This window comes from Thamnophis sirtalis, unplaced genomic scaffold (genome assembly GCF_051295495.1).
Source record: "Thamnophis sirtalis isolate CommonGarterSnake01/CBP01778 unplaced genomic scaffold, rThaSir2_p1.2 scaffold_5, whole genome shotgun sequence".
In the NCBI taxonomy this organism is placed as follows: domain Eukaryota; kingdom Metazoa; phylum Chordata; class Lepidosauria; order Squamata; family Natricidae; genus Thamnophis; species Thamnophis sirtalis.
The window spans coordinates 18,309,836-18,324,326 of record NW_028261385.1 but is presented as its reverse complement, the minus strand read 5'-3'; the positions used below and the strand labels follow the sequence as shown (position 1 = coordinate 18,324,326).

At 42.1% G+C, this 14,491-nt stretch overlaps 1 protein-coding gene across 2 annotated transcripts in view; it reads right to left on the bottom strand.

The window, feature by feature from the left end:
* Positions 1-785: 785 nt before the first annotated feature.
* The window catches only part of MALT1 (MALT1 paracaspase), a 57,188-nt gene continuing 43,482 nt past the window's right edge, over positions 786-14,491 (bottom strand). For both annotated transcript variants that reach the window (XM_087715365.1, XM_087715366.1), the window contains 5 exons: positions 13,967-14,094; positions 9,256-9,405; positions 6,817-6,974; positions 6,400-6,525; positions 786-1,846 (listed from right to left, as the gene is read on the bottom strand). In XM_087715365.1, the coding sequence (XP_087571491.1) occupies positions 1,394-1,846; positions 6,400-6,525; positions 6,817-6,974; positions 9,256-9,405; positions 13,967-14,094 (1,015 nt within the window). In that variant the 3' untranslated portion in view covers positions 786-1,393. The remainder of the gene's footprint in view (positions 1,847-6,399; positions 6,526-6,816; positions 6,975-9,255; positions 9,406-13,966; positions 14,095-14,491) is intronic.

The window sequence follows — 14,491 nt, the reverse complement described above, 5'->3', positions numbered from 1 at the left end:
CATCACCATTTCAGTGGCCTGCGCACTCTGATTGCCTTAGCAGTACCGTATTTTTCAGAGCATAAGACACACCTTTTTCCCTCAAAAAAGAGGCTGAAAATCTGGGTGCATCTTATACACTGAATACAGCATTTTTTTCCCTCCCGAAACCCCACCCCCTTCACCAAAATGGCTGTGCAGAGCCTGTACAGGGTTTTAGAGTGCTCCTGGGGGCTGGGGAGGGCAGAAATGAGTGAAAAATGGGCCATTGTTTCCTCAATTCCCCCCCCCAGCCCCCAGGAGCACTCTATAAGCCTCCTAAAGGTTATGCATGCATTTTTTTTGAAAAAAATGGCCCCATTTTTGCAAAAAACGGGCCATTTTTTGCTCATTTTTACTCCACCCACACCCTCCAGGAGCACTCTACAAGCCTCCTAAAGGATATTCATGCCTTTTTTTAAAAAAAAAACAAAAACAAAAATTGGGCCTGTTTTTGGGAAAAACGGGCCATTTTGGGGAGGTCTGCAGAGTGCAAAAACTTTTTTTTTTAAATTTGCCTCTTCAAAACCTTGGTGCATCTTATACTCCGGTGCGTCTTATACTCTGAAAAATATGGTAATTGAGAGTAAAGGAAGTTGGTGCTCAGTATCCCTTAACTTCCTTTAATATCCACTCCTTTGTATTATCATTCTTTGATGGCTCCTTTTCAGACTCCATAACAGACTAGTTTGTCTTCTTCCTCCCAAAACATTGCTTACACGTATGCCTGTTCTGCCCATCGGGATCACCTGATTTTTCTGGACTCATGGTGGTGCAGTGGTGAGAGTGCAGTACTACAGGCTATTTCTGCTGCTTGCCAGCTGCCTGCAATTTGGCAGTTCAAATCTCACCAGGCACAAGGTTGACTCAGCCTTCCATCCTTCCGAGGTGGGTAAAATGAGGAACCAAATTGTTGGGGGAAGTAGGCTGACTCTGTAAAACCGCTTACATAGGGCTGCAAAGCATTGTAAAGTGGTATATAAGTGCTATATACTCCCTCTCCTCTTTGCCTGGTGAAGTGGAAGTCTGGTATCATACCTCCTGTACGTCTGTCAATCAGCACATTAAAATTTCTGTATTTTAAAGACTTCTTAGCTTGTGCTTATTCTGACCATCAACGTGCTGGGTTATTAGGGAGTCATTTCCCACAGAAACCTAGTCTGCATTTACCAAATTCTTTTTCATCTTTCCCCTCACGAGGGATAATATCTGGGAACGTTGCAACTTTTATTTCTGGTTGTCTGAAAAACATTTTTAACTCTTTTTTTCCCTCAGCCCAATGCATGGCTCCAGATCAAGATGTCCCCGGGCCTCAGAATTTCATCCCAGGGCAAGGCCATTGAAAATGCTGTTCCAGCCTACAAAAAGAAGTTGGCTAAGGCTCATGAGATAGTTTTAAACTTCCCGAGAAGTCAGATTCCAGTTCATCTGTGGTCTCCACAGGGATATTGCTCAGGTCTGAATTGTATGAATGGGACCAGTTTGATTGCCACGCCATTAATCTGTCTGGCACCATCCTGCAGTGGCATCTTGGTGGCTGCCTCAGGCCTTCTATAAGAGAAGGACTCGATTGGACAAAGCCTGTGTAAGAATGCGGCTGATTAAGGTGAGGTGGGCAGAATCCAGATGCTTCTGTGGCCAGTGACTGGGCGGAGGTAGCACCATTAGGCAAACAACAGCTCTGGAAGCAGCTGCACTTTCCAAATCCTTGGTGAATGCGCAATCTGGCAACCAGCGGCTTGCCGATGTTAACCACTTTTCTTTCATCTACCGGGTCCTCGAGTCCCATGTATTCATAATGCAGGCAAACGGTGAATGTTAAATCTTCCTGTGATTTAAAGAGAGATGCATTAATGAAAACAGCCTTTTATTGCCAGGTATTCAACCCAATGGAATATAATGATTGCAATCAAAGAATCTCTGTATTCCTATCATGGCATTCACAAGATGGAGACATTAAAAAAGGATATTGGCCATCTAACTGTATGTTGTGGCTGGCCAATGGAGCTGGTAGCAGAGTCGGACAGTGAGGAGGTTGGGAGGAACATGGGCCAGTCCTGAGGACTGAGAAAAGCTCAGATGAAGCCTCTGTGTCGGAGACAGAGAGCGAGTTAGACAGCAGTGAGGCAGAGGAACAGCTGGGGCCTGTTCCCAGTGTGCACATGCGCAGAACTGCCAGAAGACAAGAACAACTAAGAAAGCAGGGTGAACTTAAGAGTAAAGCCACCCTCTCAGAGGAAAGAAAAGAGGAGCAACAGGGAGGGAGCTTTTGCTGGAAACCTTTTTTTTCATTCGGTCATGTCAAGAGTGGAAAGTTCTGTTTGTAACTGTAAGAGACTCTGTGCCATGTTTTGCCTTGCCTTGTGTTTGGAAACTAGTCATTTGGCAGCTCGCCAAATGAGATAAGGTTTGTATTTGATAAACATTCCTCTGAAAGACTGTTAAGCCCTGCGGATGGTGAATGAAAGGAATTCACAGTCATGTAAATAAAAGGGGTTTTGCCAGGACCAAGACTCTGCTTCTTCCTTGTTAAGGAAGCCTTGGCCAACTCTGAAGCTAGCCTGACCAAGGCCATCTTAGAGGCTTTAGTGCTACCACAATGGTGCTGGTAGATAGGGAGAGGGGAATAGAGATAGCTGGGGTTTTGTAGCCAAAACAAAATAGTTTCCCCTGTGAACCAAGGACATTCCCACAGGTGGCTGAAGAGAGGAGAAGCGAAGTTTCCAACCAACCGGAGAGCCCCTTGATTGGACCATATGACTGGTTGTTTGGGAAAGGGGGGAAAACTTTTAATTAGGTGAAAACCGCGGGAACCTTTAGAGTTGGTTCTCAGCAGCTTGTGCCAATATGGTATATCCAATAATGTTCTTTGAGGAAATTGCTTGCCTCGGAGTTCTGTTTGCTATGGGTGTATTACTTGCAACCCTGACACCAACTTCTTCTTTTTTTTATTTTTATTATATATCCATTTTCATTTAACTGTAATTATTATTTAGAAATATTGATAAAAGTAATAATCTTGAACAATACCTGCCCACACCGGCGGGAAAGGAAAAAATCGAAAAAAAAGAAAAAAAAGGACATATAAAAAATAAAAATTAGAATAAAAAATAAAAAATAAAAATAATACAAAAAAAGACAAAAACGACAAGAGACAAGGCAGGAGAACAAAACAAAACACAGGTGTCTATTATGAAAAAAAAAGAAGTATATCAACTGGTTACAACATGCTTTGGTGCTTCTCTTCCATTAACTCATATTAATTCAAATATCTTAACTCGAATATTTACCATATCAACATCATTATACCTCCAGTTTTAATTACCTATGGTTATTTAAACATCCTTCATCCTTAGCTATGCTAAAGAATTAATCCATAACACATGCTGACAATTCATTTACTTATTTGTAAAATCCTCTATTATCATCAAATCCTCATATCCTATTTTAGCTGGACATCCATAATATTTAATTATATCATATATCATAACATTTTCCCAGTATTGATTAACATTTGATTGTATGTATTTTATTTAGTTTTTTAATAGTGATAATTATTGTAGTTAATACTCTTTATGTATAATCTAAAGATGTTTTCTCATATCCAATTGTTAGTTATGTCAACTCCACATTATATACATTACTATCAATATCAATTATTATTCAACTATATCTGTTACAAGAAAAAGCAATTAGGTTTAACTAGTTTTCAATTGTATTCTTCAATCTATCAGCCAGTTCCAAATTATATATATTACTATCCATATCAGTCATTATTCAGCTATATCTATTACACATTAAGGTAATCAGATTTAGCTAATTTTAAATTACGTTCTTCCATCTGTCAGCCAGTGTCTCTCCAATAGCAAGATCTTCTCAATCCAATTGCCACGCGTTGGATAAATTTACCAAATGTTTTCATAAGCAAATCCAGACAAAGATATTTTGGCACCTTTGGACTCTGAATGTCAGTGATGAAATAATAATGTTGTCCTGGGCTTGTAAAATTTTCCAAATTAACTTTAATTCTCAAGGGTGGATTTTCCATTCCTCCTGCACTCTGTCTCTTTAAATGAGTCTTCTTTATAGCTCCCTCCCTCCTTTCTTCCTCTGAGATAGACCAGACACCATTTCTCACATTTTCCATTTGTATTTCAGGAACATTTAAACATTCAACGATCTCAGTTTTTACTTCATATTTTAAAATCAGATGATCCAATTTTCTTTCCAGCCTTTGATAAGAGTCAAAGAGTCCTCTACATGTGGAGAAAAGAATCTGAAATGAAATCTTAGAGGTATTTTGGGACGCCATGATGTGTCGCAGTTAAAAATTGCAAGCTCTTTTTTTTTCCCCACAGACTTCTAAGCACTTTTCTTAGACTCTAACAGGCTGTGCAATCTTATCTGATCGTAAACAGAGCCAAGTAATAAAGTAATAAAAATGTCAAATCGTGACGGGCTAATTAGTAGAAAATAAATTTTACGATCCACTTAGGGAGATTCAGAGGGGGGAGGATGTCGAGGAGTTTCTTGAAGCATTTAAGAAGTAAAGTAACCACCAGTCATAAATCCATTAAAAAAAGCCAATTCGCCGCTAAATTTTCCTGTTCTTTGGTTTCAGTTAGCTTAAGTTTTTAACGCGAACCGTCTCTCTTGAATGATAAAATCAGCTTACCAGATGACATCACTTCTACCATTCTTAGGGGCAACCTGCAGTTTCAGTTAGCACGCAGCTAATCCAAAAAGGAATTGGCACGAGGAGTTAATACCCCCCCCGAGACTTGCGGGTGTCTCTGAGGTCCTGGGTCTCTCTTCACCTTCACTGTCGTCTACGGGACAGCTAGAGTTCAAAGAACCCGTCCAAAAATCCTTCGGTATAGAGGAATTTCAGGAGTAGCCTGAAACTCCATCTTCTCACTGCTAAGCCCCGCCTTCTTCCCCCCTGACACCAACTTCTAATGTTCTGCCATCACCATGTTATACTAGATCAGGGGTCTCCAAACCTGGCAACTTTTAAGACTTGTGGACTTCAACTCCCAGAATTCCTCAACTCTGGGAGTTAAAAGTCCACAAGTCTTAAAAGTTGCCAGGTTTGGAAAGCCCTGTGCTAGATATTAGAGATAGATATGATGGTCTTATGCTGGCTCGCTGTCCACTAGAGAACACATGGAACCTGACTGACAAAGGAATTAAACGGAAATAATTTGCTTTGAGAGGTAGACATTCCATAGAAAATTAAATCAAGAACTAAATGTATTTTGCCCCACCCAAGTTTGATCAGTTTTCTCCAAAACGAGGCCCCTCCGGAGTACAGAATTACAAACGCCAGTAGTCTCATCTTATACAAGGAAAGTTGGGCTGGATCACCAGCCATTAAGGTGATTTGCAAATCAAATGCTTTTTTCCCCTGCTAAGTCACACTGCGGTTTCAATGGGCAATTTCTTCATTCAAAATAGTACAGGGAGTGCTGGACTTATGACCCCAACTGCAAGCAGAACTTCTGTCTCTAGGCAATGAGATTATTAAGTGGGTCATTAAGTGGACCACGCCTGATTTTATGACTTCTTTTGCCACAATTGTTAAGCAAAACCAGCTTTCCGCAATGACTTTGTTGGAAGCTGGTTGGGAAGGTTGAAAAAGGTGACCAGGACACTATAATACCTGTTGGCTGTCAAGTGCCTGGATCGTGATCATGTGATTGTGGGGACTGCGACAATTTCAGCACAAAGACCATCATAAATAATCTTTTAAAGTTCCATTGTAACTGAACGTTGCTAAACGAATGGTTCTACGTTGAGGACTACCTTTATCTCAAATTATACTTCATTCCCAAATCATTTCTCAGCCCTATTTAAGACTTGTTACAGAAGCAAGTATCGCATACTATTTCTTTTTCAAGCAACTTCCCCATACAGTTTGATTCCCTTTTACAGCGACTACTGACCCACATCCAATGAATGAAACATGAAATATCTGCAGTTTGGTAGCCTTCAATACACTCTATTTTCTTCATTTCATGATCTTGTAATTCCTTTTATCAGGGTAGAGTTGGGGTGACTGAATGGAGCTGAGCATTTACTGGCTGGATGCCCTTCCTGACACCTGTGCAGAGTTCACAGCAGATACATTTTCTCTTTGCACCTGAATAGAGAAACATCTGTTGCTGCCTAGGATTGAACTGTCTCTCAACCTTCTGAGTGGGAGGTGAATGTCTTGAACTCTGGGCCATCCTGCCTCTCCTTCAACATACATTCTCTGCTTTTAAAGTTGCAAGCAAAGAATAACCTCAGTAGGTCTAAACAGTAATTGAACAGCATTGCTGCCACTCAGGGAATGTAGAAATATAAGAAAGCAAACCAAATTTGCCTGCAAGTAATTACCTTTAGCTTCTGTAGTGAACTTATTCGAGTGTAGAGGCAGTGTTTGGGCAAATCTTTTGAAAGCAAATAGCTGCCAGTTTCCTCAGGAGTTCCTTTATTTGCCTCTTTAGGATCCACATCCAATTCCTGTGGACATTTAAAACAATAAAATGAAAATGAGGTGGTTAAATTTTGAGCCCCCCTCCTCCTTTTCCATCCTTTATATGAAAGGTCACCAAATTTGGCAACTTTAAGACTTCGCAGCATGGCTGGCTGTAGAATTCTGGGAGTTGAAGTCCTCAAATCTTAATGTTGCCAAATTTGGAGACCCCTGCTTTATATCATTGCAGTTGTGCTTCATGTTTAAAGCACGATATTCCTGTTTTGCACATATAATCGTCCAAACGATAAATGTGCCATCTTCTGAGACTAACTTACAAGAGGAAAATCGGTGACATAAGCGTTGCAAACGGTTATTTCGGGAGGCTTTGTTACGATTCTTGTGTAGATGATCATGACGTTGGAGAATTCTGCAGCAAAACCCAGCTGGATCCGAACCCCACATTGAAACTGAAGGCACATACTTTCAGAAAGTTCTGAAAACAAGCACAGTTTTGAAGGCGGTGATCCATACCTGTTTCTCTTATGAAAACAGCTCTCCAAACAGCATAGCTCTTCCCGCGTATTAGCCATGATCTTCCCCGAATTTCAGAAGTTTATTTTAGTAGTTCCGCAGTTGCAGATATAGGGAAGTGGTTTCCAACCGCTGGAAGATGCTATCATGTATTTTTGTACCTTGCCCTGTAATTTACTGTTCGTTTTCCTCCTAAAATATGGGCCCATGTTGGAAAAAAAACCCATCTTGTTTTTCGTTTACTAACAGCATCCTAAATCAACCTGTCACTCCCTTGAGCTGAGGTGAACAACTATGGCCCCTTTACGACTTGTGGACTTCAACTCCCAGAATGCCTGAGCTAGCAGTTCTGGGAGTTAAAGTCCACAGGCTGTGAAGGGGCCATAGTTTCCCACCCCTGAACTTGAGGGCCTCAGATTGTGAAAGGTTGCCTTGTAGGAATGTTGTTGTTAGTTGCGAAGTCGTGTCCGACCCATCACAACCCCATGGACAATGTTCCTCCAGGCCTTCCTGTCATCTACCATCTTCTGGAGTCCATTTAAGCTGACGCCTACTCCATCCGTCCACCTCATTCTCTGTCGTCCCCTTCTTCTTTTGCCCTCAATCTTTCCCAGCTTCAGGCTCTTCTCCAGTGAGTCCTTCCTCCTCATTAGGTGGCCAAAGAATTTGAGTTTCATCTTCAGGATCTGGCCTTCTAAAGAGCAGTTAGGGTTGATCTCCTCTAGGACCGACCAACCCTGACTGCCCTTTAAAAGGTCAAATCCTGAAGATGAAACTCAAATACTTTGGCTACCTAATGCCTTGTAGGAGTGATAATTGGCAAATCTGAAAATAATTAAGCAAAGTGGGGAAACCATAGCTAGGAACTATATTTAATAGTTTAGCAGAGGTGTAACATTGGAGGGGGGAGGGTCAAATACAGGTATCACTCAGCTTACAATTGGTCTTTCAGCAACCACTTGAAATGATGACAAACCTCCCCATTTAAAGGAACTTGTTCCAAAATTCTAATGCTCCCCCCCCTCCCGGTCAGATGACCACATTTCAGGAGCTTAGCTTGTATTTAAGGCCAACTGCAGCATCCTGCAGTGATGTAATCACGATTTACATGTCTGCTGAAAATTGGCATTTAATTCCAGTTTTTGGCAAAATGCCCCATAGCGAATGGTTTTGCTTAACAATTGTGGTGATTTGCTTAATGACCTCTATAAAAAAGGTCATAAATCAGGCTGGTGACATAGGTGACCTGCTTTATGACCATGATAACTTACATCTACAAGGGACAGGCTTCAACGTGGCCTTAAGTCAAGGACTTCAATAGAAGTATTGCAGAGGTGGGGGGTTATTTTTTTAAATCTTTATTAAAGCTATACCTGTTGCAGTTTTTCCATCCCAAATGGACAGGAAACCAAAATTCAGAGGTGTAAATGAGGTAGGATTGGGTACAACCAAAGAAAGTTTGGGTGGGTGGCTAACAATAAAACAATTGTTAGCTCTTAAGTTATGAGGTAATATTGGCAAAGTAAATTAAGCAAGGAAAGATTGACATATATTTCATTTCCTTTGCTCTTTCCCTCTATCTGTTCCGACCTCTGCTGCGAGAAGCTAATTCATTTGAAACAGGGGTGTCAAACTCAAGGCCCCTGGGCCGGATCCGGCTCGTGGGGTGCTTAGATCTAGCCCACCCTGGAAACAGCGAAGGACTGGCCTGCGGTGCCTGTGCCAGTGAAAATGGAGCTCAGGATGGCCACGTGCAGTCCTTCCAAGCTCCATTTTAGCTGGCAAAGGGTTGCAGGAGGCCGTCGCAGCCAGAAATGGAGTTCGGGAGCCTGTTTTCACTGGCAGAGTGCTTGGGCCACCACAGGGGCCTCTGACACAAGTGACATTGAGTTGGCCATGCCCATCCTGGCCACACACACACACCAGCCCTCCCCCCCCCCGAGGTCAAACACAATCCTGATGCGGCCCTCAATGAAATCGAGTTTGACACCCCTAATTTGAAACAATTTTTTAAAGTATGTATTTCAGGGACATATAGGGGCTACAGATTTGTTTACATAATTTGTATTCTGCTTTTATCATTCTTACAAATAATTCAAGGCGGCAAACGTAACTAATAAACCGCTGTCTCTTATTTTCCCCACAACGACAACCCTGTGAGGTGAGTTGGACTGAGAGAGACTGGCCCAAGGTCATGGCTTTCTCATGGCTAAGCAAAACGGTTATTTTCGCATCTACTGTACCATGCGCTTTCGCCCACTGTAGATTCCGTGCCAAGGCTTCTGCTGAGGTTACAGTTTGCTGAATAGGATCAGTTAACGCTCTCTTTTCAGATAAGCTGCTGCGAATCTCCAAAGCTTGCTTGCCTTTGGTAAGATGACACGTTCCCATATCTAAAAATAAAATAAAATAAACCCACAAGCTTATTTTGATTAATAATTACCACGCTCTTCCCCCCCCCCCCTGAAAACAATTAATTCGGTACAATAATTTCCATACTGCTAATTTCCTTAAGATTCTAGTTCAGTGGTAGCGCGCCTTTTAGACACCGATTGCCCAAGCTGTGCATGCGCGCATACCCAAATTGAAAGGTGTGTGCGTGTGCATGCATGCATGGACATGTAAGCACATGTGGGAATGTGCACCTGTGCAGACATGCACGTGCATGTATGTGTCTGCATGGAGATGCATGCATGTGCAGCAGAGACCCAAAGCCAACTGGCCAGCAGGAGGCAGGGCATCCCAACATCGGCAGCATGGCAAGAGGTAAGATCTTTTTCTTTCGTGAGCTTCTGTTTCATCATTTGCAGGGAAACAGAAGCTCACGAAAGAAACACCATGGAGACCTGTGCGTGTGCCAGCAGGGTTCTGTGTGCCACCGCTGGGACGCATGCCATCACGGTTGTAGGTATTACACTGTCAGCCTCTGCTTTGCTGCTGCTTCGGCTGCCATTGAAACGGGGAGGGGGGGCATGGTATTTGGGAGGGACTAATACTTGTGCTGGAGGAAGATTCTGGAGTTTCTGCTGCCTGTCTTACTGCGCATGCGGAGGAGGTTTCCTGCCAAGGCCAACGGCACCAACATTCCATCTGGGTGATGCCTTTCAAAGTTATCTCGCACCTGACACTTGGGAGAATTATGATTGGACTGTAACTGGGATGCCAAGGGGTGGGGAATGGGTTATTCTATATATCATTTGCTTTTGCGCCTAAATAATCAGTCTTCGCTTTGCTACGCTTCTGATCATTTATAATTAGTAAAAGTACACTTGATTTCTATCAATGGAGTCTCGTGGTTTTCTTTCCTAATTATCTAATGGAAGAGTGCTGACATACACATTATAATGAAACAATATAAAATAGGTAACCCAGTTGCCACAGTTCAGACATTTTATTAGATGATGGCCAGCTTAAACATCAAATTGCTTTTTAAAATGGACATTCCAACTTTTTCACGATGGTCAGAAGAGAGCTAGACATAAAGGTAATCCTCGACCTATGACTACAGTTGAGCCCAAAATGTCTGCTGCTAAGCAAGTCATTTGTTTAGTGTGTTTTGTCCCATTTTTACAATCTTTCTTGCCACAGCTGTAAAGTGAATCGTTCTGTCATTAAGTGAACCTGGCTTTCCCCATTGACTTTGCTTGTCGGAAGCTGGCTGGGAAGGTTACAAATGGTGATCACATGATCTTGGGCCATAAATAAATGCCAGTTGCCAAGTACCCGAATTTGATGTGAGCGTGGGGGTTGTTAATGGTTGTTAAGTGCAAAAATCGGTCATGAGTCACTTTTTCAGTGCTGTTGTAACTTCAAACAGTCACTAAATTGACTGTAAATTGAAGGCTACCTGTATCTCCACACAATGTGGAGACTACCAAAAAAAGAGGTCCTTGTTTCTGTTCCAGGATAGGACTTTGAATATGACCCAAGGCTGGATCAAAGCAGCATCTTACGAGCACATTTGCATAATGCAAATTAAAATATTTGCATTATGATTTGTCAGAGTTTGTTGCAGAAATCAAATCCAGAAAGCACACACAGATAACTGATCCAGCTGGACTCATTAACTTCTTTATATACATAATAGCACATGAATAAATGTACAATACCAACAACGGATTCTTCTAACTATTAGAAGAAAGTGGTAGAAAGGAGAGATTGGTTTCCAGTTTCCAATTCAGAGAACAGACTAGATTAGTTCTCTTGCACAGACTCAGAGCTACATAGGTAAGCCATGCCCAGGCTCCAAGCCGTCTGGCATGGCTCTCAGTCACCAAATAGTTCCCATTGGCTGACCCAATTGCCATGCCTATACATTGGTTGACCTTTTTACCATGCCCTACTCCAGCCAGTCCCCAATGGCTGACCTGTTGCTATGTCCTATTCCAGTTCATGAATATTCTGACGTGATTTAGATATAAAGGATGAGCCGTGAGTCATTTCTGCAAATAGAAACTCCAAGAGTCCGGTAACAGAAATTTACATAAGATCCAAAGCCCAACCAGATTAGGAAGGCACCCACTTCCTTTAGGCCAGGCGGAGGAGAATTCCCAATAACTTTCAACCTTCTGAATCCAAAAGAAAGAAGAAGATAGAGAGATGCTATCTGATGCGGTTTGGATTCAGCAGGGCTGCGAAGTCATCTGAGCTTATAAAGGAGAATATTTGTAGCTCAGGGGTTGAAATGATGGGTCCTTGGTGCTCTTGGAGCTTGGTTATTGTTGTTTCGCTGATCTTTCGTTACCCAAACTTGGTAACATCTTCATGTTGCTGATGATGTTACTAGTTTGGGTACTAAAATGACTACTAGAAAACAACCAAGCTCAGAAAATATCAAGGACCCTCAACTGAGCTTCATTGGTATTTTGTGTTGTGGCCCGCCAGCGGCCAGCGGAACTGGCAGCAGATTTGGACACTGAGGAGGTTGGGAAGGAACATGGGCCATTCCTGGAGTCTGGGGAAGGCTCTGATGAGGGCTCTGTGTCGCAGGCAGAGAGGGGGCCACAGCCGTATGCCAGTTATCAGCTGCCTTCAGAGTCAGACATCAGTGAGGCAGACGAACAGCTGGAGCCTGTTCCCAGTGTTGCCAGATAAAGGGAACAGCTAAGGAGCAAGGGTCGACTTGGGAGTAGGGCCACAGGTGGACGGTGAATGGGCCCTCCGATAGGGAATAAAACAGGAGCGAAAGAGGAGGGGTGTTTGCAGGAGACAATTAGTTCATTCCTGCATTCTTGCCGAGTATTGTGGCGTTGAAAGATATCGGCCTGGCCACTCTCCATGTCTGATAAAGCTCAATAATTGTAAACTATCTTGGAAGTCTGTGGGCTGGGACTTTGCTGGAGAGGAATTCACTGTAAATTAAATAAAAGGGGTTTATTGGGACGAGGACTCGGCTTTGTGCTGATGGGGAAGCCTAGGTCAGAACATTTTGCTACTTAGGGCTGGCCCCTTTTTATTCTATTCTGAATGGCAGGGGTTTCCTAGAACTGGGATATGAAATTAAGGCGACCTTCCTCTTTATAAAGGTAAACATTGAACTGAGCATTTTTGATTACTGCATTTGTGGATGTGTCATCTCCGTTCCAAAGCCAAAGAGCCAGCGATGTCCGAAGATGTCTCCGTGGTCATGTGGTTGGCATGACTAAATGCCAAAGGCTCAGGGAACACTGTTACCTTCCCACCAAAAGTGGTTCCTATTTTTCTACTTGCATTTTTACGTGCTTTCGAACTGCTAGGTTGGCAGAAGCTGGGACAAGTAATGGGAGCTCACTCCGTTACGTGGCACTAGGGATTCAAACAATCGAACTTTCTGATTCACAAGCTTAGCGTCTTGGCCACTCAGCCACCATGTCCCATTTTTAAAATCTATATAAAAGAGCAAAAGATAGAAGTATTTCCTTCTCCAATCCTCTCTTACTCTGCCAAAAAAAAAATCAACTTCAGATAAATGGAGGCACAATAAACATTTTTCATAATGCTAGCAGCAAATTCTCTGACAGGCTTCCTTTTGTTTACAAAAACTGGGGATGATTGTGAACAGAAAAATGACAGCTGCATGCTTCACTAATTCTTTCCCCACCAATAAATATTTCCACCGAAATTGCACCGTTTCCCCAGGCTCTTTTACTCACAGATTTCCAGATGCTTGTTTAAAAATGTGTATCTGTATTCCAATCCATTTGAAGGACAATTTTGAGCAAAAAGAAAACCCCTCCAGGTTGATAAAGAAAGAAGTACGCTTATATAAACAAGGCATACCTGCTGATTTTCACAATATAAATCTCTTGATGTAGAACCAAATGAAAGCTAAGTTAGGCTATGCAAAAGAATTGTTCTTCTGGGTGCCAATCGTAACTAGTGAGTCCAATATAGAAAAGAATTTATGAACTGATCAAACCTAAATATAGGGTAATTTCCTGGAGTGCATTCTTGTACATCAATAGTGCTTATGTTTCTGGTCCACCAAACTGTGCCAAATAAAACCTTGCTTATAATTTTCCGTCTAGGTAGAGTACAGTAACGATGGTAATTGGGACAGGCAACTTACTCACTATCATAAAGTATGATGTCACATGATTGTGCCAACTTACAATGGCGTTTTTGGTATTTCTGATTGTGGTTAGGCGAATATCACATGATTGTTAAACATGTTGTATAGTCACTCTTTATGACTTTCCACCAGCTTCCCATTGATTTTGCATGCTCGAAGCCGGCAGGGAAGTTTGCAAATGGCAATCATGTGCCCGTGATGTCATAATTGCAATCCAGTTGCCAAACTCCCAAATTGTGACCACATGACCACTGCAACAGCTGCAGTAATGAGAGCACGTCAAAAAACCCCAGTTCAGGGCTGTCATATCTTTAAATTGCCACAGAACAAGCAATTGTTAAACAAGGACTATTGTACAGTTAATCCATAAACATCTCTCTTTTTTTCTGGTAGGTTTTTCTCACCTTCTGCCACACCATCCAGCAGCACAGTAATTTTCTTGTCCTCTAATAAGCGTTCCTTCAAAAACTTCATGAAAATCCCATTGGTTAGTCCAGACTGCTGAATTTCAAAAGCTTCTGCTCCTTGGCACCTTGACAATATGTAGACAGCATGTTAGCATCATAGAAGGAGAGGCATCTTTATCACTCAGCTTCTAAACTACAAAGGTTAAACTTCTGAGATAGCATTGCTTGGTGCAGCAGGAATATTTCTGACTGTTCTATTTTATCGGACAGATAGAAAATAATTGAATATGCCAACAAGCCACAGGCTGTCAAATTGACTCTTTGACTGGATGGATGGATGGATGGATGGATGGATGGATGGATGGATGGATGGATGGACTGACCGACCGACCGACCGACCGTTGGTGGAAACCAGCTTCATTCTTCACAGTGATTATTTGGCACACAGGGAAAGAATCTGCACAAACCTATCTACACATAGTATTTATTCCTGAGGCAGAACCCTTATATATATATATATAT